Here is a 26,213-nt window from a genome sequence, read left to right on the forward strand (position 1 = left end):
TGAGTTAATTTAATCAGAGTAGAGCCTGGGTGTAGACTTTGCTGTGGTGCTGTCATGCTCTTATAATGAATACAATAGCTGAGGACTGGAGGCCCCTCAGTTCTGTGTGAGCAGCACCAGATGTTCCCCATAATTTATCTCTTGACCCCCCTCGAGAACTTGTTACACTATTAGGCTAGTGTCTGATCCAACAGGGTAGTCTCTGTCTCCATACATCATGACTTATAATGTTGCAGGCTGTTGTGCTATGTTATGATTTCTGAATTATAGTGGTTGATAGGCCTACTCACTGCTCACATTGTGATGGCATTGATCGATGCAGAATTTTTTTTAATTTATTTTGAATTATATATTTGTATTTCTGGCAGGATCTACATTTGCTAAGCCCAATGCTAAAACTGAAATAGTTTTCAGAAAAGATCGAGGTCAGATAAAGGCTATAGTTAAAGTGAAGGCAAAACAGGAAAAGTCTATTTTCCGTTCAATTATTTCTTTTTTATCAGTTTCATCAGAATGTGAACCTCAGGCCAAATCAAACAAACCACCGCTTTGTTGCGCAACACTGTTTTCAGCCTTTTTGATTGTACATCTTCTTTTCTCCATTAGAGTGCGCACTGGAATCAGCGTGGTCAAAATTTGAACTCGTAGACAGAGACAGGAAATACATGTTTGGGCCTTCAAAATAAGACCGTATCAATGCTCATCAAGATCATACTGTACAGTCTAGTCAGGACCCTGTCGGTAGATAAAAACTTTGTGTGAAAATATTTTGGAAACAATGAAAAGGTAAATTCTTTCAAAACTTTTTCTTAATTCCTTTGTGTAAAATAACCTACATTGAATATAGGGGTAACATACTACCACTGTGAAAGGGTGGGAGACATTAATGTGTCTGTAGTGTGCCTGCCTAGTGTGTGATAAATCAAATTTAGATTACATTGGTTGGTTAAATAAATCACAAGCTGACTTTTTTAATTTTAAAAACTAAATAGCATTGGAAAAATCCTTGGAAACATTAGTCAATGACACACAATTAAAAATATCATGCACATGAATAAACCACCAGTATAAAGAGCAACATTTGCCAAAAGAAAACGTGAAAACAAAAGCACGTCTTTATGAGTTTTAATGTGTTTTGTTTTGGAGGCTTTGAACGGAAGTGCTGTTAATTGTACATATGCGGGCTTGATAGTGGTAAAAAAACGCAGAAAGCCTTTCTGGGATGGGGTGGTGAGTGTGTCTGTTCCAGAGTTTCCAGCTTGTGACAGTTTATATTGGTCCTCCAGTCTCTCAGAGTGACCCACGAAGCTCATGCAGAGCAGCAGACTGGAGGAGCAGGCTGACGCAGAGGCGCCGCGGAGGTCTGCAAAATGGGAGCGGTGAAGTGAAAAACGGCCGAAAAGCGGAAGGTTTGGATGAAAAGCACCAAAGTAAGTTACTTTAAACATAAGCTGTTAATAAGTAGACAATTCACAGTGTGACACTTTATGTTAGTATACTGATTCGTCGTTGGACAGAAAATGTGTGTTAAATGTTCGTGTAAAATCAGTGAAGTTTCGGGCACAGACATGAAGCAGACCAAGCGGACCTCAGTGGTCAGATCAGATTTCACGTTATCCCCTGCGTTTCAGAAACCGCCCCTGGTGACCCGACTGAACTGACCAGAGCCCTGTGTGTTGTTACTGCAAATTACGCAGACAGATTTACCATGTTGTGGGCAAGCTTGAGTAAATGATGCGCACAGAGGTGACATGTGGAGCAATGATTGACAGCTCGAAGGGGCGGGGTTGATTTGAATGTTACATCAACGGTAGGCTATCCTACGCCACACCAATAGGCTTTACAGGCTACATGTGTTGTTGTTGTTTATAGGTTATCAGAAAAGGCTGAGTTAGAGTCCACAGCTGTCCCTGGTTTGCCACGTACAGCTTTTTTCCTTTTTTTTTTTCAATCTGCAGAGGTGCCCATGCGGTGTGTAGTGAGTGAGTGTGTTGCCTGCCCTCCTCCTGTTGTGAACGTCCCGGGACACGACGGCTGTGATTCATTGTACTTATTATGCAGTTTCTAATTTATCACAGCTTATGAGTTAGAATGTGCAAAAAGACTGAAATCGGAGAACTAAGAAAAAAAAGACGTCGTATAAGCTATTGTAGAAAAGGTTGAGGCAAAAAAAAAACATCTATGAAGATTAATAAAACATTAAGGTTAAAGTCAAAAACTGATGGTTATAATGCAGAAATAGTCGGAGAGGTTTTTACTTTTCCAATATTTCAACAATGTTTTGTTTTTGTGGCTAAAACTCAGTTTATTTATAACAGATGACCAAAAGCTCGAAAGACAATCTAAAAAAACACATCTTAATTCTCCTTTCTGCCTAAACTTATCAACAACAATGTCCTATTGACACAAATAATTGTTATCTTCAGCTCACTCTAGTCTCTATTCACCATTCCAAACTGTATTCATTCACAATAGTGTCTCATTGCCCCCTTGTTTGTCTTAAAACGCTTAAGAACCACCTATTTAATTTCAACGCTTTTCCTGCTCATGAGTGGCATGCATTAATGTGGATTAAAAGGATTAATGTGGCATCCTCCTTCCAATTACACACTTTTGAGCCTTTAGATTGAAGATTAAATTAAACTGAAAGGTCTCTTTGACTGTAAAAAACAGAGTGCGGGAGGACACTGAACTATCATTCAACATTTAATACAAAGAAATGTTTTGAAAGGGAGAACGTGTTTGTGAACGTGTATCGTTGTATTTTCTGAAGCTCCTTCAAAAGAAATATCGATATCCTATCATATAGATAACCTTTAAAAGAAATCATATATAGAGAAAGACAATGAAGTGGATGTGTCTTTAACTTGAGATAGGTGGTATTGCTTTGAGGCAGTTGTGCCTTTGTGTTGGCTAATAAATCATTGTGTTTGCACTCAGAACACCTTGGCAGTGATTGGATTATAAGCAACATTTGATCAAGTTTGCATATAGTAGTAGTTGATATGTTGATGAAGGAAACCGTTGTGATTAAAAGTAGTCACATACATAAATAAACGCCTCATGGTTGATGATCCCTCCTGGAAAAAGTTTGCTGTGCTGCTTTCCCAGGATAAAAAGGTGTGAAAGGACCCCGTGAAAGTGAGAAGGTGTCAGGCCGTGATTTCACAGGCCTTTGCCAATTGTCCACTCGAGGGGGGGTAGTTCAACTGGGTTCAACCCTAACCCGTTGCCTTTGGCTAATTGTAGGAGTTAAAATGCGTTGGATTTGAAGGCAGTAGCAGCAGTTTGCTGTTAGCGGAGATTTATTGGAGAGAGGTTGAGAGGAACACCTGGTGCAGTGAGTTCACGATCCTCACTGAAGCAACAGATGGAGCAAAGGATATAGGGAAAGCGGGAGGGAAGGGTCAGCGTGGCTACAAAACCACACAGAGATGACGAGCTGCTGACGAGCAGTGTGGTCGAGGTAATTAGGGTATGAGCACTTAGTTTTACTGGCAGTTTCCCATGTTTAGTCTGAGGTGGGTTTCTTCATCGTTTCCCACCAAAGACGGCTTCTGGAGCTTCTGTTTGCTCGAGGTTAAACAAAAGTTGTTGCAGGGCAATAGAGAAGGGACATTTACCTTTTTTTGGTGACATTTCAATAGAAATACAATTATCAAAAAATCAATTCAAATTCAAAAAACTTTATTTGTCCAAGGGGGGCAATTCAAGGGCACAAATAAAGTTTTTTGAATTTGAATTGAATTCAGTTAGGATTAAAGGACTACAACATGCCAGGGTTTAAAAAAGCCAAAAATAACATACACTTCTTCCATAAAGTTGTCTCTTAGTTCCTCTAGTATGTGGTTTATTGAATCGCTGAACTATTTTGCTCCATGAGTTCAGCCAAGATTAAGCTTGTTACATTTTCTTCTGTGAATTAGAGATTTGTTCACTCAGCTTTAATTTGTCAGTCATGAAACTCGCCCATTCCTGCGTGGTCAAAACCTTCAGCTGGAGAGGCCTGACACACACACACGCATACACACACCTACACACACACACACACACACACACTCAAAACATAATAACAGTTATGTAATTGCAAACAGTATAACAATGGGAAACATCTGGCAGTGAAAAGTAACACACCCTTTAGGTGAAAGTCATTCAGCTGATGATTAAATTGAAACTCAGACACTCTGGAGTGTTACAAGCGTTTAATAGTAGTGTCAGAGTTCAAGGGTCAAACAAAGGGAACACTGTACAGAGGTGACAAGCTCTCTCTAAGTAGACTTTGAGCCGTAGTAATCAGCCTGCATTATTGACCCAAATGTACCATGTAGCCACGTAACTTCAGCCTGTTACATAAGCCAATAAGAAAACTAATCTAAGTTACTGTGAGATCTCCCTGATAACAGCTGTAACCTGAGTCCCTGAACGCACCTCTACTACATGCTCTTAAAGACAGTTCCAAGTTAAGAAATTACGATTAGAGACCTTTTTTTTGTCATTCTAACGGAGATGCATGTAAAGTATAATTAGGAACATGATATTTGAAAACACATGCAGTCTTGCAACATGGAACGAAAGTCGCCATCAATTATTAAAAACTTGTGAGACCACTGTAGATTTCTCCCAGCAGACATCGAGTTAGTAATTGTATGTTGGTTATTAATTGAGCGAAGGTTTTTAAGACTGCCTGTTTCTTTAAGCAGCCCTCTGCTGTGTCATGCCTCGGCCATTCAACCATGACTGTTCTTTATTTTTACCTGTTACACAACACTTAACCTCTGTCCAGTTTTCACACTTATTCAAGTGTTTGTTGTGCGCGCGTGTGTGTGTGTTTGAGTACGTGCGTGAGTGTGCACATTGCTTGAGTAAAACTGGGTGAGCTCTATTCAGCTCTCATTTTCTCATCACAGTTATACATAGAAGGACAGGAGAAACAGCAGTAAAGGTATGATGCATTCTTTAGTAATGTATGCAACTCATTTGCTGTCAATTTTATTCACACATGATAAACTTTCATACTTTATTTTGCTGCTTTTTAAAAGATTGTTCGCTGGATTATTGCTCCACATGTGTTTTTTTTTTTTAACTTTAAATGTATTTTAAGGTCTCTTTAGCTTTTATTTCATAGGCTGTGTTGTATTAGATGCTATTTTTGCATGGTATAAATTAAATTTGATTTTTTGTCTTTTTTGGTTCAAAGCACACAGGATCTGCTCCTGATTTTTAATATAGAGCAAAGATATTTCGAGAGCCTTTATCCACAATATATTCTCATGTTCCTTTTTACAACCATACTTACTTTTTTGGTGAGTACACTCAGAAAGTGCAAATGAAACCTTTGATCAAATAAACGAGGTCATAGCCGTTGGGAAGGCAAGAGCCATGGAAATTGGGGCTACTCAAGTTGCAGACAAAGCTTGAAGTATTTTAACAAGAGTAAACAATTACTGTGAAGACGGCACACAAAGAGGGAGACTTGCTCTGAGTTTTTAACTACAACCAGTACGATGTGCATCGATCTGGTGATTTAGGCTGTGCATCTTTCCCAGATGGGGAATGGAGAGAGAAAGAAAACTGGTTCGACTGCAATGAAAAGAATGAAAGGATCTTTAACTTCAATGGGAGTGACAACTTGAGACATGTTTCAAAAGCTAATATTAAATTCGCTCTCTCCTCAGCACGATGGCTCTACTCCTTTGGCTTGGCCTGTCGCTGCTGGCCTTAGTCCAGTCCAGCACTGTGAAGAACTGCCACCCTGGCTGCCACTGTGAGGTGGAAAGCTTCGGCCTCTTCGACAGCTTCAGCCTGACTAGGGTGGACTGTAGAGGGTTGGGACCCAGCACCACCATGCCCATCCCTATCCCACTGGACACTGCCCACCTAGACCTGTCCTCCAATTCCATGGGCCCACTCAGTGACACCATGTTAGCTGGTCCTGGCTATACCACCCTTGTAAGCTTGGACCTTAGCAGCAACCATATAACAAAGGTGAGTGGTTTGAAGAGCTCAGACATTTAGGACGTTGGTGTTAATTTATGCAATATAACATTTATATAGCATCAAGAAGTCTAGTTAATGAATTAACTTACTGTAAATTTAATCGGTGTAATCAACATAACAGAAGCCCAGCATGTGTTTTTATTGTGTTTATTGTGCATTGGGTTTAAACCTTGTGCTGAAATTGGCAGGGATTTCAGCTGTAGCAAGCAGCTAATTTTAGTGAAACAAAGCTCTATTTAACTCAAGAGAACTGCCCAATATAAATGATATGTAGCTAGCAAATTTCAAGTGTGGGAGTAAGCAGCTAAAAAGGCAAATTTTAACCTCCTGAGTTGGTTGAGAGTAACGTGGAGCTAAAAGAGAGGGAAATTCAGCACCCATCACACACGAATCAACAACATCATTAATGTTACTCCTTTACTGGGATTCACTCAACTCATAACACAATTCACAATACTGGGCTCACGACACAATTCACAACACTGGTTTAACAATACAATTCTCTCCTGATTTATTTTACAAAATGATACTGTGGACAAACGATGACTGAAAAGGATTTCTTTAGGGGCTGCTAGCCCGCTTGTCGTTACTGTCATTTACCGTCATTACTGTTGGCTTGTCGCCAACTTGGCGACTTAACCTATTCTTTTGTTGACTTTTTTTTGTCAAAGACTTCTCGCAACAAATCTGACTTTTTGTTTTGTGAAGTTTCAATGTCAAAAAAATCAAATAAAAATCAAGAATCAACAGAAGAGAGTATATTTGTAGTTCTAAACATATTTCTTTTCTTTTTTTTTACTCACTTTTTGTCTCTCCCAAAACGTTCTTTCTCTCCTACATCGTCTATTACAATTGCATGCTTATTGTCAGTTATGCAAATTAGGCGATGATGTCATTAGCAACTTTTAGGACAGCCAATAGCTACTTTCCTTACAGAGAAGTTGGCAACACTGTGTCAGTGTGGTTTGGCCTTCGAAGGGGAAGTGATTGGGGCTTCTCATTGTGGTGTCCACGCTGCATCATGTCGGTTGTGCTAGTTCCCTGTCTTCTTGCTATATATGCACACAGTTTTTGTCTCGTCTCTTATTTTCTCACCTTTCTTTTGTTTGTCTTGGGGAAGCCAAAACGTTTCTGCACCTCCGATCTTAAAAGACGATGGTTGTTCCTCATTTTCAAAGTCTTGCACTGCAGCTGCTGACGCAATATTATTGAGATTCATTTTTCACGATTCATCACGATTTTACGATGAATCTTTACATCCTTATTCTTTACTGCTAGAGGGGTGAAGAGCAGACTTATATAAGGTTGTGAATTTTTCCTGTCCCCACGTGAGCAGAAAACAGTATTTAAAGATGTAGGACCTTATACTTTACTTATCCTTTCAGACGTATGCATTTCTATATAAATGTCAGCAAAGTTTTTTGTAAATTATAAGCTATATTTATTTGTGTTTATTTAAAAAGTTTCAATTGGAAAGTGAGAATACTTTGAACAGAAATTCTACAAGTGCTTCAGAAATACTTGGTGTTCTGAGATTTGTGAAATGTACATTATTAAAAACCATATACCATCTTCTGCCCTGTAAATATGACTCTTTCACGTGTTTTCTCATATCTCTGCCTTTCCTCTGCTTTTTTCAGGTCAGCCCCAATTCTTTGTCCAAGCTGCGTTACCTAGAAACTCTGGATCTGAGCTACAACAACCTGGAGAGCCTCTCCCCGAGCTGCTTCTCTGGCCTCCCACTGGCTGAAGTTGACCTCAGCCACAACACATTCCAAGTATTCGACATGGATGTGTTCACTACTAAAGTGAACGGTGAACCTGTTAGTGTGGATCTGTCCTATAACCAGCTCGTGTCTGTCTCCATGAGTTTTACTGGAAGAGTGTTACACATCCAAAGCTTAAATCTGTCAGCAAACCGACTGTCGAGTGTACCAATGCTGGCAGGACTTCCTCTAAGGTACCTTAATCTGGATGGTAACCCCATCACCCACATCACCGAGGGTGCATTTACTCAACTTAAAGATCTGGTTTACTTGTCCATCAGTGGCCTGCACGAGCTTCAGGAAATCGAGCCGTACAGCTTTAAAGGCCTTCAGAGCCTGCAAATCCTGGATCTGTCAAACAACCCCAAGCTCAAGACTTTGAACACTGCAGTTTTTAGTGAACTAGACTCCTTACAAGAGCTAAATTTGTCTGGTTCCAGTGTGGAATCTCTACCAAATAACATGCTGACCCATCTGCCCAGTATTAAGAGCATCACACTGGGTCGAAACATCCACTGCTGGAGGACGCAGAAACAGGGACAGTTCCACCCACAGCTGGGTCAGGTCCAACACAACGAGGTTCTGAACTGTAATGTGCAGGGTGTAGTGTTGTGAGACCTTATACCTTTGCAAATGGACTACACCTTTGAAGGGCCAGTGTACTCTGAAACAAGTGCTTTTGGATGACCGAGTAGCGTCGCATATCCCTCTGGTCATAACTTCTGTCTTCCCATTGCGATTCCTGCGTGTAATACACCTGTGACTTAACGTATAAAAGAACCAAAGTGTGACACCAAGGGAAAATGTTCTTACACAATGTGGCCTTCCTCTTTGCTATGACAACCAGCTTTGTAGTGTTTTAAAGAACTGTGAATATTTGTAGTGGAAAGACGACACATATTGTACAACCTAACTCCTGTTAGTGCCTTATCTGCTTTGATTGGAAAACACGTTTTGAGTCACTGTCCAACTATTATTGACGTTCCAATGTGAAATCGGAGCGTTAAATGTTGCCTTCTAGAAGTCGAGACATCGGTATCATAAATCTCAAAGCTTTTAGAGTATTTTTCATCTCATTAAAAAAAAAAGTTCTTTCCAAACTTTTCAACCGGTAAAAAATGTCCATTCAATCCAAACCTTTAAATAATGTAGACGGGTTGTATGCTTCATTTAAGTGGGACCATATTACGTTTTATTTGCACTTGTTCCAGTCGAGGTATTTTTTGTAAATGATGCACTTAAACATGGCTTTTACGTCACTGAGAATGCATTGTTCATTATACCCACACTGAAGAATATTCTGATGAATGTTGACCACTAATATGTTTCATTTCACTTAGAATGTGATACTTCTGAAAAATACATTCTTGAGTAGTTAGAAAGATACCGCTCCGATATCTGTTGAGCAGCGACAGCTGGTTAATTTAGCTCAGCACAAAAACTGGATATGCAATGACACTATTTCACACAAGCCATGATCTTTGACGTTACTGATACATCCCAGTTAAAAGCTATGATGGTCAGTTTAAAAATGTTTCATAAGTCAAGGAAAAAGTCAAGTGAGAATTTTCAGAGAATCCATGTTAGAGCCCAAAATTGGGTCGAAAGGTTAAAAAAAAAAAAAAAAAGCTCAAAATGTAATTACTGTTCGATAATGTAACAAAATGCTGACTCCAAAACGTAGAAACCTTTTGCCCAAAATGTAACATTATTTGGGAAAAATATATTTTGCCTGCCCCATAATATAATAACTGACCCAAAATGTTACTACGTTTTGGACTCACCATTTTTTTTACATGATCGACCAGTTATGGCTTTTGTTACATTTCTCTTATTACATTTCAGGCTCTAACAAGCCAAGTTAGGTTGCAGCAAAGTGTGCAGTAAAGCCATTACGTTTTAGAAACTGTGCCATTGTTGAGTCCTTTTCCTACACAGCCATACACTGATTCTGTCTAAACCAATTATGGTGGGTTATTAGATATCAGAGGTGGATTTGTTGGATTTTAGTCCAAGCTAAAGTCGCTCCTTCCCTGATCTCAGTCTGTTTGCTCAGCGACAGCTTATATATCTCAACATACAGATATGAGAGTGGTATCAATGTTTTTATCTTACACCTTGCAAGAAATAAAGAAGTCAAGTCTAAGATCTGTGACTGAAGTTAATCAGGTGAATTGATCTTCGTTTCACCATAATATAACCATATTGTATTATTTTTTTTGTTTGTTTTATGAGCCCAACTCTGACAACTTGCCCATTGTTTTTGGACAGCTTTGACCAGCCTAATGAAGAGCCTTTGACATGGTTTTTACTAATCTGTGCTTTGTTTATTTATGCAGTAGGAGTAAACAAGTGGGGACCATGTTGACCTGGGGTTTATTGTGACCTCTCCAGTTGAGCAAGACTTACTTCTTAACCCATTTGCCCGATGAAGTATGACAACTTTCACATATCTGCTACTGAATTCAGTATGAATATCTGTTTATGGGAAAACACCAAGCTGCACTGGGCTCTTGTGTGTAACCTTACCTTTTTATTCCTGTGGTATTTCTGCAGACTTGCAGAAGATCAGCCTCGATACTGCATGTGAAAGTTTGTAAATGTCAACAACCTGTAAAGTCTTGGTGGCTTCATTGTTTTAGACTTCAAAGGAAAGACACCTATGAAGTGTTTTCATGGAAGGTTAGAGGAGTCCTGTTGAGTTGTAGAAGTTTATATTGTTGATGTCTAATATTGTATATAATTTTATATATAAAGTATGAATAAATGACTATTTCCAAAAGGTATGTTCATGCCTCCTGTCTGACATTCTATCTGACACAGATTCAAAATGGTAAGGTGTGTCAGTAAATTCACATAAACACATATTAAAGACAAAATAACATCCTAGGAAAGATTGTGTCAGTGTCCACACTGTATTTATCACTTTGCCCGAGATCCTGTCTCTATGAACAGGGATGACTCATAGCAGGGTGTGTCTCCCTACAGGACATGAGCAAAGCAACATTTCTGACATTTATCCTCACAGCACTTCTTCTATTGCTGTCACAACAGAGCAACTAGTTTGGTGTGGAGCATTTTTTGCTTTAATTCTCAGACAAAGTCCAACATTTTTTAGGAACCAGTCTTGTTGTGGTCAAGACTGGTCGACTTGTTGCCATTATCTTACCAGGGACGACAGATAGCAATTAGCTAAATCTGGTACAAAGCATTCTTTTTCTTCAGAGGCTAATGGTTTTTTTTTCTTCTTTTGTACACTGTCATCGATTTAAATAACTAAAAAGTGTCTGAGCAAACAGACACATAACACACACTTGTGGTCTTCAACAGTCCCTACAAACAGAAGTGGGCAGAAATGCCAGAGTTGGGCAGAAAACCGTGCTGAACTGGGCTGGTAACCTGCCAAAGAGGTGACAAGGAAGGAGATGGAAAGACAAAATAGAAAGAGGGAGAAAAAGCTGGGTGCCAGTCATGGCAACCTAAAGATCTCTTTTGTGTGGTGGCGAGTGTTTGTGCTGCGAGAGAGAGAACATTCACATTATGCTTTGCTTTCTGTGACACATCTTTTAAACTCACCCAGACACCCAAAACAAAACAAAATAAGTGTGCCAAACTGAGGGGATTTTAAAGATTACATAATAGGAAGAAAATAGAGGATGTCTTAAAAGCCCCTTCAGTTTTATTGTATCATGCTTGGTTTTATGTGAATGCAACCTTTTCTGCTGAAGCAGCCCGGCAGCCCTCAGTGGATTGACCCCATTTTAGAAAACACTTCCAGATGTGTTTTTTTCCCCGTCTTCTTGTCCCTACACTAAGCGCTGTTATGTTGAGACTTTAAGAACCATCCATCAGCTCTGTATCAGTTGCATCCAGAAGCTCAAATAGATAAAAGCTCTTTACAAAACTGTGAAATCGTAAATATATCTGTGGAATGCAAGACCACAACAAATCAGGTCACGGGTTATTAGCAGGGATCTGTTTTTAACCTTTTGGCCCATGGTTGTTGTTGTGCTTTATGTCTAAAGATAAAGTCCAGTTTGAGTTGAGATTGTCAGAAGGGCAATAATACATTTCATGATTTTTATGTGATCAAATACAGTAGTTACACTGACAGAAAATCAGCGAGCTAATAATGACCCTCTGTCTGGTGCAGAGCGTGCACAGATGTGTTGAAATGCAGCTAAATACATCACTGTGCACACTGCTTGATATATGTCATCCAGCTGGCTGGAAAAAAATGATCTGTACATATGTGGAATCATCTGTTTAGGGAGAGTAGCCGTGTAACAGGATTTTGACAGAAACCCTTAACCATGACTTATACCACCAGTAAGTTTCTTTTACAGTTGAAATCAACATAGCAGTGGACAGAAATGTCAAGAGTATTATCTGATACTGCAAACAAAACCAACTGAACTAACTAGAGGTACAGTGACATGGACTATGGTTGCTTAATGACTGAATGTGGCAGAAAGTGAATGTCCTATAATAGTACTGACACAAACATGTTCAAGAACTGTACATCGCCAAAACACTGATAGTGTTGAAACTTCATGTTTTTATCTTTTCTTTACATCTTGTTTGTTCATGGTAAGGCCAAATGTTTTCTAAATGGCTGACTGTACTCTGAGCTTTGGTAGAACAGGAGGCCGTCCTATGGCTGCTTGATGTGGATACAGTTCGTATATAGAGTCAAAAGATAACTTGACATGATAACTGTTTTTTCAGGCAACTCATGTCTTAACGGCTGTGGAATAGTCACAGCTAAATAAACAGCAGTTCACTTCAAGCATGTTTGAACAAGGTTCAACAAGATCTAATCTGTACAACTTCTACAGAAAAGTGACCACATACCTGCTTTTCTTGTTTTGGTTTGTTTAGACTAAAAAGAAGGATGTAAAAATGATAATATTCCAAAAAAATAATAATCAAGGTGTGCTGTTTGCATTGTGCTGGCATGTGAGTAAAGAAATCACAGGTAATCTTTTATCCCTGCAGGTCTGGCATGAAGATGCAATTACTTCAAAGCAAAAGGAAGCTTTGAACTGTATATAATTAATTCAGGCAACCAGAAACAGGGTGTATTTATTAAGCACTCCATTCTTGCTTGAGCGAAAATCAAACTAATGTAATTTGACCTTCTCAGCTAGACTCTCTGGAGGCTCGAGCTGTCCAAGGGAATTCACTTTGCTTCAACAATGGGCCCATATTCAAACACCGCAAGGTCGTACTTTTCATTGTCACAGGAGGAAGTGAAGGAAGTGTTTTGAGAAGCAAGTTCCAACACATATTTCTTAACTTGAATATCACCTATGTTTGTATCCCCATAGTAATATAGGCACAAATACTGTTTTTATTTCACATTAGTAATATTGACATAGTGATGCCATCTGGCTTGTATTGCTGCTGTGACAATAGACACCATGGCACTGTGTCAGCGTACTGCAGCTCAGAACAGAACAGGGGTTTTATTTTTCAGACAAACAAAAGAACAGCTCTGCTTGCAATTGGCCACAAAGATTTACTTGTTATTCTATGAGCCACTTAAGCTGTTGGAGCTTGTACCATGGTACAGCATTGTAGTTCATTCAGTAAATCCTAATGGCAATTTCATGTGGCTTGAACATTCAAATGGAACAATAAGGTTTTGCTGCATTTGATGCTTTATACAGTACCTGAGGGTTTCATGCATACGATCCAATTTTACATCCTTGTAATAAACTTTGTATTCTAAGTCTCAGTTTTAAATAGCATTGCCAAGGAGTGTTGTGTAATTGAAAGCCTAGGACTTTGACTTCTTCGAAACACTTGACCTTGTCACCTGACACACACTGATCGATGCATTGTAAAGAGGGTCATATTAAAATAAATAAATACATTTTTGAAAAGATTACTCAGCCTTAAGAAAACAACAAGCTCACAACAACAAACAATAAAAATCGCTTTCCCATAACAATGAACAACTAACATTTCAAAGGCTGCACATTGACTCAGCACTGGGAGGTTCTTCACAGTAGCAGTTTTATAAAGCTGATTCATGTATTTTGCTTGAATAGGTGCTGACACTGAAGTTGGGATGGTTCAGCTGTTTACAATTCAGCATTCAACGCCTCAGAAAACTGAGGTCAAGGTTTGACAGAACAATGATTTGTTGGTGTATTGACATTACCAAACCTTAACTTCTAAAAACACTTACTGTAGGGTCCAATACTTGTATTTTTGTCTTGAATGTTAGAAATGATTGTTTTTTACACTTTATGCAGGTTTTGATATTGGAGACATGAAATAGGTTTGTGTTGAATTAAAGACCTTAATGGAGCATAAAGGGACTCTTGAAGCTGTCCAAGTTATCGTTTTTTTATTTATTTATTTATTTTTTATTTGATGTGCACCTCTAAACAACATCCATCCAATATCTTTACTGCTGATCCTGTTTAGTATGGGGGGCTGGAGTTGATCCCGCCTGGCATTGGGAGAGAAAGGGGTACCCCCTCAACTGGTTTCAATCACAGGGCTGACATAAAAACAGACAGCCAGCCACTCGCTCATTCACACCTATGGGAAATTTTAGAGTCACCAACTACAACATGACATAGAAAGGCTCCTGTCTGATGGGGATTTGAAACAGGGACCCTTCTGGCTGTCAGGCAACAGCGTTAACTCCTGCCCCACAGTGCAGCCACATTTAAATAATAAATAGTCTGTACAGGATTGTAAAACTTGGATCCTTTCTCTGATTTATTTATCCATGTTATCTGTGATTTTCAATTTCCAAATTGTTACATGGCCTCCCGGGTTTTGTTTGTGTTTTTTGTTATATCAGTTGTTCTACATGACAGTTTTCTCTGTATTGTTTATGTTGCTGGTCTGTGTATGGTCTGCCAGAGACATGATCTCTCACTTTATTTCTTCCACTTATCAAACAGATCACTTTTGTTAAACTGTTGAGCAAGTCATGTTATAAACTTGTACATCAGAAAATCAATAAAGATATTGAAAAAAAGATAAAAATAATAATAAATAGTTAGGGGACAATTACTATGACATCCTTGTCTTAACATTCCAGATGCACTTTTTAAAGCCGATGTACTGCGGTTGTTTTGTGTTGTTCTCTTTTCATTACATCTTTGGCTCACTCCTGTATCTGCACCTGCATCATATCTGCTTAGATTTCTGTGTGGATTAACCCAGGGCACAGTCTGACTTTCCACATACCAGCATCTATTTAGGAAGAAGAAAACACAGACTGGATCTTTCAGTGGAGCACTGCTCCTTAAACACAATATGAATTCATTTGTTTTTCCTTTTCTATTTATAGAAGAGAAATAATAACATCAGACTGATCAGTATTCAAAAGGCAGCAGGAGATCAACATAGAGAAAGATACACACAAAGGGTGGTAATGTTTTGCCAATGTCAACACTGAGCAGACTATATAAAAAAAAACCTACAGCACATTTTCAGCATAGATGGCTGATAAGTTTAACAACACCGTATTGTGCCTGCTGCACCTTCTCTACACATCACACCTATTCCTTAATGGTCACATGTTACACAACATGTTTTTCTCTCACTAACTAAAGCATATTGCTTGCTCACACTGAGAATAATCTGCTCAATGTTTGAGTAGCTTGCATCATCCTTTTTATATTGTTGGTCTTGAGAGGGAGTTTCCCAGAGGAAAAGGATATATCCTGAGACTGCTGCCCTCTCTGCCATTCCTCTCCATCTGGTTTCCATTGGCAGCTGCTGTTCTGGACTGTGTTGAAGTTTTCTGCCTTTTTTTCCCACTTCAATTTGTATTTTTCTTTGACCTCATTATGTTCTCTCAATTCGTTCTCTACATTTTTCACCAGTGATACAATGCTTTGAAAGGTAACTTAATTGAGTAATCTCATACATCCAATTACAAAATGACTTTGTGAAAAAGGCGGCTTAAGCCATTATGTTTAATGTTGTAGCTTCAGGAAAAATTAACATTGACCTGGACTTTCTCGTAACTCAAAACTTCTCACATAAGGCTCACATAAATCAGGGTTTATTATCTTTACTTTTGGCTCCAGTTCAAACCCAGTTCAAAGCCATGATGCAGTTTCACTGAGTTGGAAGAAGTGGAAATGACTTTTGACTGGGCAGGAACAGGGTGAGGTGCCCAACTATGATTGGAATGAAATAAACAGGAGAAGACTTAAATGACCTCTAAATCCTCATGCACTGCAGATTACTAAAAGGGTTTTGCTCAGCAAAAGACAAGTACATTCAACACTAACTTCCTTAAATTTAAAAACAACCAACACGTGCAAGAAGAAGATATTAAAAGAAAAGAGACATACGTGCATTCCTGGAGGAGTCAAAACACATCAAAGTAAATCAGACAAATGAATTCTTACTCTAAAACATACACAAATGCCTGAAATATGAGCCCAGCTGTGTTTTACTAAGTGCTTGTTCAATATTTAACATTTGGATTTGACTCACTTTGTGTCAGGCCACAAAGAGGCATCTGTAAACATCAAGATAAAGGGAAATAAAGTAGTTAGTGAGCCTCCCTCAGACTGTGTTGTTTGCCAAACGCTTGTTTAAATGTTTGCTTTGACCAACTTTTTTAATTTTACACTGACATTGAAAAAAAGAAAGTTGCATCAACATTTTAGTGGCACAGCAAAGTAGTAGGATATGACAATGATATGATAATCCTAGTAATTAAAATAATAAAGTTATGTCATGTTTCTGTCAGATAAACGTGTTTCCATCAACTGGAGCTAGGTTTTAAAAGCCAACATCAAATCAGCGATACACGACTTGTGAGCTGCTGACACAGTCTGCACCATGTAATACCTCGAAAAAGAGCAAATGAGGTGACTGATTCACTACATTGTAATTAAATCCACATGATTGGGCCTGTGAATTGTGCTTCCTGACTCGAGCTGCACTGTTTCCTGAAGGTCACTTTGATATGTTTTACTCAGAGCTACTCGCACAGAATTCTTCATTTCTATACGTCTCAAGTACTTGTAAACTTTATGCCTCAGTTATTAGCTTCATTTTCAATCAATCAATCAATTTTTTATTTATAAAGCAACAATTTATAACAAATGCAATGCCGAGACACTTGACAAAAGCAGTTAAAAGAATGTAATCATTGTTATGTTACAAAAGGTGAAGACCTTACTTGTTGCTTTATTGCAAAGACCCAATGTGTGGGAATGAAAAGACTGTGGGTACAGTCACTTTAACAATATTAAAACTGATAAGTCTGTTTAATGTGTGGATGGTACAAATCTAACACAGAAAGAGCCAAACATTCTCTCTTTGGTCTAAAGACACATATCTGACATTTTTATTGTCTTGAATGAATTCAGACTTGGTGGAGAAACATGCCATGAATTTACAAATATCACTTCCTTTTTCTAGATCTCAGCTGTCAGGTCTCTGGTGAAAGCTTGTCCAGGCGTTGAAAGGGGTGCTCTCTAGTGTAAACGTTGTGAATTACATGTGTATGATCCAGAGTTTTTGGTGTTTCAAATGCCATTTACTGAAGTAATCCACGGTTCACCCTATGGTGTGGGTGTCTGTATAAGATATTGATGAGATAGATAAAAATTGATAAAAATATTGTTTATTCCTTTTTTTGTTTTTATTACTATTTTCATTATCCTTAATAGTATTTTAGTAACACAGGCTGCTGCTATACACAATTTTTGAATTTCATTAAAAAAGATTTTTGACTAAAATATTGATGAAGTTAATGAATACTCGTAGACCAGTGGAGGGCTGTCAAAATGACATCTTTGTAATTTTGTGAAGCATCATGGCATTCCTCAGATCCTCTTCCTCCTCTTTTTTTGTTGTCCCACAGAGTAAAATGAAAACTTTGGGTGACTGCTTAGCCACTACACTCTGAGACACGTGAACAATCTGCCAGAGGATCAGAGCGGAGCTGAAAATATCAAAACTTTTAAACATAAACTAAATACTATTCAGTCTGACTTCTTTGTAGGTTTGTATACACCAACTTTTTTCATTATTTTATATTGATTTAATGTTGTTTTACTTTTTCATTTATCTTCAACTATTTATCCTTTATTATTTAGATATTCATTTCTTTAGTGCAATTGATTAAACTTATTTTGAACCTTTTACCTTTTTTATTTTAACTACATAATTTAATCCTATTTGTGTACATTAGTCTGTACTTCTTAATCTGTTTTAGTTTGCACCATGTAAAGTCTTTTATGTCTCTTCTTTCTTGTTTTTTTTCAGTTGCTGTAAAGCACTGTGAATTGCATTTGATAGGTATGGTATTAAATAAAGCTTAATGATTGATTGATGGATTTAAAAAAAAAAATGTTGTCAAGAGCACAGCAAACTTTATTTTCCTTTTCACAGAACAAAACAGATCCCTTGTAGATGTTATACTTATTAACCTTATATACGTTTTAACTTTGGAATACTCAATGTGTTCCGACATTATTTGTGCAGAGTGGTTGGGAATGTCAAAGATAATACTTCACATTCAATCTTCTACGTTGTCTCTGTCTCTTGCCCAGGGACAACAGATTTAAATTAACTGATAGCTAACTTTGGTACAGCTAAGCGGCTGTATACTGCCCTTTTAAAATCAAGTAATCAATAAATATAGTAACCCCTTAAAATAGTACTTAATGAACATTTAGCTCATCCACAACAAAGACAACAATCCAACTCTTATTTCTTTGCCTTTCAAAACGTTTTATTGTTATTCACAGAGCTTAGAATAATCTAAGCACAAAAAAATCAAATACAATCTTTGTTGAATCACTCAAGGTGTGAAACAAGTAGTCAAATAAACGGCTCTTACAACAGCCAAGTCAAATTTAACTAACAAGAAACTTAACCCGCAAAGCTTCTTGCGGTTTATTAAGAGACTTGTAGTAGAAATGTATAGAAAGGTACAATAAATAGAAATAATCTAATGGAGTATACATGTTTCTTTGAGGAATTTTCCAGCATTCTTTGTCTGACAAATATTGTGACCTACAGGTGTCCAGCACTGGTGTAAATAAAACGATTTCAATTCAACAACTGCTACAATAAGTCCATTTTACAGCTTATTCAATCATCTCCCAGAATCTCATGGAGTGATATTTGTGTATTTTGTTGGATGTTGATGCAAACCAAATCATCAGCAGTTGAGGATGGAGTTGGTCCTCATGATGCGAATGACCTTTCTCGAAGTGTAACTGTACTCATACTGCATGTGTTCATGGAAGAAATACAAGTACCCTGAAAGACAATGTAGTAGGATAAGCAGTTAAAGCAGCTTGGTGATACAGTTTGGAAAAAATACATCTTTTACTTTAAATTTTTTGAAAAAATATAAATAATTTTTTATACCATAGTGATAAGAAGCGGCGTCAACCTCATCATCCATCCCAGGGAAATCCTCCTCAATGGGTCGTGGGTAGCCAGTGTCCATGGTTCCTGTGGCTTCATCATAACTGTGGTTAAGGGTGAAAAATGTGGTTCAGTCAATTTTCAAACAAATTTCTACTGATCAGTTTGAAGAAGTTTCCTTTGAATGAAATGCACAGTACAACAATCAATACTGTACATACCTCCAATAGTCTTCATCAGTGAACAGCAAAGTTTTTCCAGTATCTCCAATGTGCACAGCCGCATCTATCTTCCGTATTTTCTTGGGGAGTCCAAGTTTATGTATGTACTTAGGGTAACCATCCACAAGGTTATATCCATTCAAAGCCCACATTTTGATCCCTAAGGAAACACAAAACCATGCATATTGCTTCTAGTATCTGAGAAATAAACTTTAATATTGTTTTTTGTTGTAAAACCCACCACTAAATATCATAACAATGTCCTTTTCTGCATTCTCATATGCTGCGTCAATCTTGTTAGGGATTGATGGCCAAGTGGACTTGATCAGTGTCTGCTCAGGCTCTGGCATCTGAGGGTGTAAACGCCAGTAGAATCTACAAAAAAGGGAGCCAGTTAACAGATTATAGCAGCCAAAAGTACTCGCATACATACTCACGTAAATTTACATTTACGTACATTTATCACTACATTTAAAGATCTCAATGCAACACATGGTAAAATACTTTCTTACAAAGTTATGAACTTCTTCTGCCACATTTTCTTTTGGCCTTAGTATACGAGTTTAGCCCATGACATGAATAATGATAACACAGGTTTTATGGATTACATCCTTCTAAGTAACATCATGGACCAACATTACCTGTCTTTGAAGATGATGGTCTCCCCTCTGAGCTCTGTTACAGCATCAAAGGTTAGCATGGGGTCGCACTTGTCTGGTGCATCAGGTTTAGGCTTTACTTTTCTCTGGTTTGGGTTTGGGCCTGTAAAACATTTGGAATCAATACACTGCACACATCATATTTCTCTGAAAGCACACAACCATTCTGACGCAAAAAAGGCTTTGTCTCGGCTTTTGAATTTAAGTTGTGAAGTTAATGAAAAATATGAGATCTTTTCCAACCATAGAGAGCCTGAATGCCTTCAATGTCATCCTCAGCCAGTGGGTAGCCTGTAGCGTAAGCGTAGACTGGGTACATCAGTGCCCCCGCGTCCGAGGAGTGGGACATACCAAGGGCATGGCCCAACTCATGGGCTGCTACTATAAACAAGTTGTAAGCTGTGGGGTAGAAGCGCTCAATCAAAATATAAAAAAGGCCTTATTGTTTCTCAGTGATTGCTTTAGATTAAGTTTAGGGATGTATGTCGAACATTTGTTAAAATTGCTTACTTGATGAGTCCTTGCTCCAGTGTTCATCCTCATCAAAGTGAGTGTCTCCTCCAATGCCTTGGCCAGGTGGGTAGGCATGAGCCAGCAGGCCATTAGGTCCATCAAACGGGTTGTAGTCTCCATGCTCTACAGAGTACAGACCAGACAAGTTTAAATATACAGAGCAGGATGTGTACTATAAAGTTGATTATTTGGAGGCCATGCAGCTGCAGTGAAGAACAAAGGAGTAACATGTATTTGTATGTATTTATTCAAAAGATATAGTTGGTTTGTCGTACCTTTTGAACCAAAACTGATCATGATGTCAGCAATGCCACTGTGCAGCTTCTTAAATATCAGAGGGGTGACACCAGACCAAACATTCAGCGCATTGCGTATGGCTCTGTCTACATCAGACTTTTTCAAATCTGGTGTATAATTTACTATTCTGAAACAATAAATGGAGATGGATTATTGTCAAATAAGGGAAAGTTGACATTTCACTCTCTGAATACCTCAACTACTTGCAAATTTTCTGCCATCATTTATATTTTGTTTTTTTATCCACAGTATGACATTAATGCATACCTGAAAGTCACGTTATTATTTTGCCATTTAAGGTGTCGCGGGAAGTGGTTGTACTCCCCAATGTCTGGCACACCACATCTGGCCTGCTTCATCAGCTCCACAGTGTTGTCATCCAGATTCCCCGTCACCTTCAGAGGCAAAAGAGAGAGATATTAATCTCCACCCTTTCAGAACTCACAAAGAAGCAAAATCCTTGAGATTATTCAAGTCCTTTTGCAGTTTTATAATATGAAACTATTTAGGACATTTTCTTCTTTTTGAAGTGCACTTCTGGCATTGGTTTTTAAGTTATCTTATGAACATCTTTATTGCTATAAAAAAATTTTGCATTTAAAGAAAAAACAATCCTCAATTATACTCATATCATTTCAAATGATTTCCTTGAAAAAAACAAATGTAAAACTTTGCAGTTTTAGTGTACATCTTTAATGAATGAATCAGCCCTATCTTTGCTTCCTCAATTACACAAGAGGAGCAGATCACAACAACACATGGTGGTTGGTCAATTACCAATGAAATATTAAAGCTGAAGATGTTCGCCTTCTTTTTAACGTCTGAAACTTACTCAAACTCAGCAGTATTGTATCAACAATGCTTAAGGAAACAACAATTCTATGTTGCTGTTCCAGTAGGATTCTAGATGTAGTCACCTTGAGATTGAAGAATCTCTGCATCTCCTCGATCTTTGTCTTAAAGGCACTTGATGAGCTCTGTCTTCCCTGGAGACCAGCAGGAAGGCCATAAAACCGGCGAAGGTACTTCTGTTTATTTCGAGAGAACAAGGGATATAAGATTATCACGTATACAACACAATAATAGGCATGCACTGTATAACTCCATTCAATGATTGTATGGAGTCTTTTTCTACTAAATATAGGGAAAACAGCCTTGCTACATTGATAAATAACAGACCGATCTTACCTCTGCCAACAGCTGGTTGTCGTTGTCCCGGGGTGACAGAGGCAGAAGGAAGGAGTGAGGCACCAGCGCCAGCAGCAGCAAAGCTATCATTGTTGTTGTCTCTGTGTCGTCTAAAGCAGTCATTGGGGTCAAAATCTCTGCAGGGTATTTATGGTGTTTTAGGTTGACTTTTTTTTTTTTTTTTCAAAGAAGCCTTATGATTCATGTAAAAGCACCTAGCCACTTCCTCTTCTGTCTGCTGAGAATGTGCTTGTATCAGTAAAACTACAGTTGCTGTGGTCTGAGTGTACTCCTTTGAACCCACTCACTCATTTCCCATATTACCATGATCTAAGGAGTATGATAATAGAGTTATTGGAAATGCTGCTAAGAAAACAATATATGACCCTTTTGACATAACATACTCAACATATTTATTTAATAAAAAAAAGCGACATAATTAGATTTTATAGAACTTCTTCCAGATCAAGAGTTCTTGATTAGTTTCTTGTTAGTTAATTTGTTGTGCAGACAGGAGAGTCAGTGTTTCAATGATACATACAATACACAACCACATGTTTTTTGTGCTTTATAGCGAAAATATGAGACAGTCTCAAAAGAACATATTTGTTCTTTCAAGCTGCTGGTCACATGAAAGTCATTCTGTATTTGTAGAATTACTAGTTAAAAAGAAGGTATGATGAAATTAAGCAATTGAAGAGTAAATTATGTGTGATTTAAATGTCACATTGTGAGACATTTGTTTGACTATTGACATGCCGTGAGAGCCCATACTGACAAATCAATCAATCTTTACTGATTGATTGACCTGTCCCCTTCCCCACTCACGATCAGACTAACTTATTTAGGGCCCCTTGCTCCTGCCTGACTTGTTCCAGTTGCTTGTATCTTACTATTTTTAATTATTTTTTTTGTTTAGGGGTTAGTTAGTTTGATGAAAACATTTGTTTTGCAACCATTCTGTCTATTATTAATTGAAATCAGCGCTTCCTGATTTAGGTTTTTCCCCAAGTTGCTCTTCAGTGCAATATGATTCACAGTTACCAGAGTTACACAAAGCATGAATGACAAAATGAAAATCTCTACAAGTATTCTCAATCATGAGGAATTGTATCTTACAAGATGTTTGATCAGAGTAGAGAAACCCTGCTTTCCAATAACATAGCACAGTTTAGTGTCGGGATAATGTCTACAAACTAATAACTGTCTGAAAACCCTGAACCTTACTTTTTGCATTAACATGTTTAAGCATGTTAAACAGCTGGATGTACAGATGCTAAATCAAGCACCAAAGTATTTGCACTGTCACATTGAGAATGTTTGCATATACTATTCCCATCATAAGCATTCAGGATAAAGCACGGATGTGCTTGTGCACAGTCTTACAGAGCTCATAGTGTAGCTGCAGACGTAAACAGGTTGGATAAAAGGTCATGATGAAAGGAAATGGAAAAAAATAAATACAGCATCTGGAGAGATTTTTAACAAATAAAAACACATATATCAAAAACAGTATAGCACTTGAGTTCAGTATAGCACTGGAGTTCAGGTGTCAGGTCAGGACATGCTCCATACTGGAGTTACTGCCTCTGTCACCTCATTGTCAGAGTGAAGCAGCAAAGGTTTGTAGTTATTTGCTCCAGACACAATACTAGAATTATTATTTGAGAAAAAGACGATAATAACTCTATATATAGAAAAAATAAATACAATAGTGAATATATTTGTAAACAAAAGCTCTCCACTTTATATACTGTCAGCATTGAAATATGTCTTCCCAATAACAATTACAATTCTCCAAAATGGTGAAGTCTAAAGTAAAACGTCATGTACATCTGTATCCCAATACAGACGTTATGTGTGCTGCAGTACAAATATTTGTTCCAAACACAGGACGCATCCTGTGTAGACAAATATTTTTGGAGCAAAAACATGTTTAGACAATGGTCAACAGGGTGCTCCTGACTCATACCGGGGGAAATTTGCAACCATGGGGATTTTTTTTCTGTTATTTTAAAATGTCACACACATACAGTGTTGCTTTGAGGATAGAGTGGGACGACTCATGTTTTCTCCTTGTGGATAACAGTAATAAGTTCACATGAATCTGTCTACAGGCTGATTATTGTGCATTGCCATTTGATGTATAAAGTAATTATTATAAAAACAAAACCAAGCAAAAAAAACAGGGAAACTGTCATTGTTTCCATCTTTAATATTTATGGTAATCCCAGGCTCATACTGCTGTTATCAGATTTAGCTCAACATTTATCGACTTTTACTTTGTTTTGGATATATGCTACGCTATGGTAGATAACTATGTCATTCTGCTGATATGCAAACATTATAGGCACTAAAATCTGGTTCCAGGGGTCAGTCAATAACTTCAATAATGATTCCCTATCTGCCCAGTTAAAAGTAATTCAAGAAGTTTGGTACTTTGTTGTGAAGGAACTGAAGCAAAATTACAGTAAATTTCCTGGCCTTTTCAGCCCTATGTATTCTAAATGTTAAGTTCATGCTTAATGCCTAAGATTATTGGCAACATATGTATGAGAAAAAATAAAACAGGTTCTGCTTGCATATTGTTCGTCCATTCTCATCTGATTCCTCGTCATTCTGAATCATACCCTGACACAATAGATGAGTGGATGAAGTCAATTCATTGAAGTCATTCAATAGCTACTTGGAAGTTTGCTCCATTGCTTAAGGAGTATGGCACTAATCAGTGAAATCCTCAAATGTCACTCTTGTACTTGGTTTAATCAGTTTGTCCTTGAACACAAAAAGGTAAAAGCAAGCCAGTTCAAAGATTTAAAGGATAAAAGTTTTGTTAAAGATTGTTTCATTCCTTATTAGATACTGCTTTGGTTTCACATGGGGTTCTTCTTCCATTTTTTCATATCTGTTTGAGTTTGAGGCCAAATCCGGTTTTAGGTTGCTAGAAATGTGTTCACCCTTTACAGAGGTCTGCAAACCAGTTGTCTCTTCATTTAAGACAAAAATAAAGTATCAATCTTGATGTTTAAGTTATTATTCTTATTTTTTTTACAACTTATTCTTAGGGTTTGTGTAAGTTTGATGTTTTGCCTCCAGATTGTGATTAAGGAGCTGGAAGCCTTTGCTTCATACAGTGAGTTGTGTGATTACCCTATATTTCAGATATCCTATTATTAGCTGTACCTACATTATGCTACTGTTGTCAGCCCTGTAAATGGACATTCAGACGGCTGTGTCTCAGTAGCAGAGTCAGTTATCTCTCAACCAGAAGGTTGGGGGTTCAATCCCCTGCTCCTCTAGCCACATGTCCGATGTCTCCTAACCACAAGCTCCCACTGCTTCATCAGCGGTGTATAAATGTGGTTAGTAACTTTTGTTGGTTAATTCACACAGCAACCTCTACTTTCTGTTTAATTTATTTAGTAAGTTGTTCAATATACTCACAATAGTGACTTTGTCACTGTAAAGGGATCACAATGATGCAGGAGATGTCTTTACAGCTTTAAGAAAACAAATTTTGTACATTGCACAGTTCTCTGGTCAAAAAATGGAACCAAAATAAATGTGTCATAATATATTGACAGTGGTCATGAAGCAGTTAAAAGAGAATTGATGCCAATGATTTGAACTTAATCATGAATATCTAAAGAAAACAATAAGAAAACAATACATTCTTGATTTAAAATGCTGAGCAACTGCAGTTGGTGAGCAAACATTCGAGTTTTAAACCACAGTGACTGTGGTTTGAACGGTCAGGTCCACATAGCAAAATATAGAAACCACACACACTGAAGAGATACCACAGGAGGGCAGCAGAGTATCGCCAGATTTTGGCCTCTGCTCCCCTGGGTCCATGTGCATAACTCTTTTTTTTTCTCCTGCTGAGATGTAAAAAAGCAGCAGAATTACACTTTGGTGCAGCTAGACGTGTTGCAATGTGGGTGTAATAAATTGTTTTAAACTATCCAATATTATGTGCCCTTTCTGGCATGTGTGGTTAATTTACTCTGCCTAATCACACACTCTTTATAAAACCACTGTGGAAAGAATATCTACTTAAAAGGATTAAGAATACAGAACAAACCTTTTTTTTTTGTTCTGACTTTTTTTCTCAGAATTTTTAGATTAAAGTCAGAATTCTGAGCAAAAAGTCGTAACTAAAAATATTGTTTTCATTGATTCTAATCCTCTTGTTT

At 37.8% G+C, this 26,213-nt stretch overlaps 2 protein-coding genes across 2 annotated transcripts; one reads left to right on the forward strand and one right to left on the reverse strand.

Annotated features, from left to right (window-relative positions):
- The first annotated feature begins 1,160 nt into the window (after window positions 1–1,160).
- On the forward strand, window positions 1,161–10,548 carry tsku (tsukushi small leucine rich proteoglycan homolog). Its single transcript, XM_079353528.1, has 3 exons — window positions 1,161–1,430; window positions 5,676–5,985; window positions 7,638–10,548. The coding sequence occupies exons 2-3, from the start codon at window positions 5,680–5,682 to the stop codon at window positions 8,376–8,378; spliced, it is 1,047 nt and encodes a 348-aa protein (XP_079209654.1). The 5' UTR covers window positions 1,161–1,430; window positions 5,676–5,679; the 3' UTR covers window positions 8,379–10,548.
- Window positions 10,549–18,483: 7,935 nt separating this feature from the next.
- mmp13b (matrix metallopeptidase 13b) lies at window positions 18,484–22,406 on the reverse strand. Its single transcript, XM_079354161.1, has 11 exons — window positions 22,018–22,406; window positions 21,747–21,857; window positions 21,097–21,224; window positions 20,808–20,956; window positions 20,530–20,655; window positions 20,263–20,418; window positions 20,002–20,122; window positions 19,602–19,735; window positions 19,361–19,520; window positions 19,140–19,243; window positions 18,484–19,028 (listed from the first exon to the last, which is right to left on the reverse strand). The coding sequence occupies exons 1-11, from the start codon at window positions 22,138–22,140 to the stop codon at window positions 18,928–18,930; spliced, it is 1,413 nt and encodes a 470-aa protein (XP_079210287.1). The 5' UTR covers window positions 22,141–22,406; the 3' UTR covers window positions 18,484–18,927.
- Between the last annotated feature and the right edge of the window lie 3,807 nt (window positions 22,407–26,213).

The sequence above is a fragment of the Symphodus melops genome (genome assembly GCF_947650265.1).
Source record: "Symphodus melops genome assembly, chromosome: 10".
Classification (NCBI taxonomy): Eukaryota; Metazoa; Chordata; class Actinopteri; order Labriformes; family Labridae; genus Symphodus; species Symphodus melops.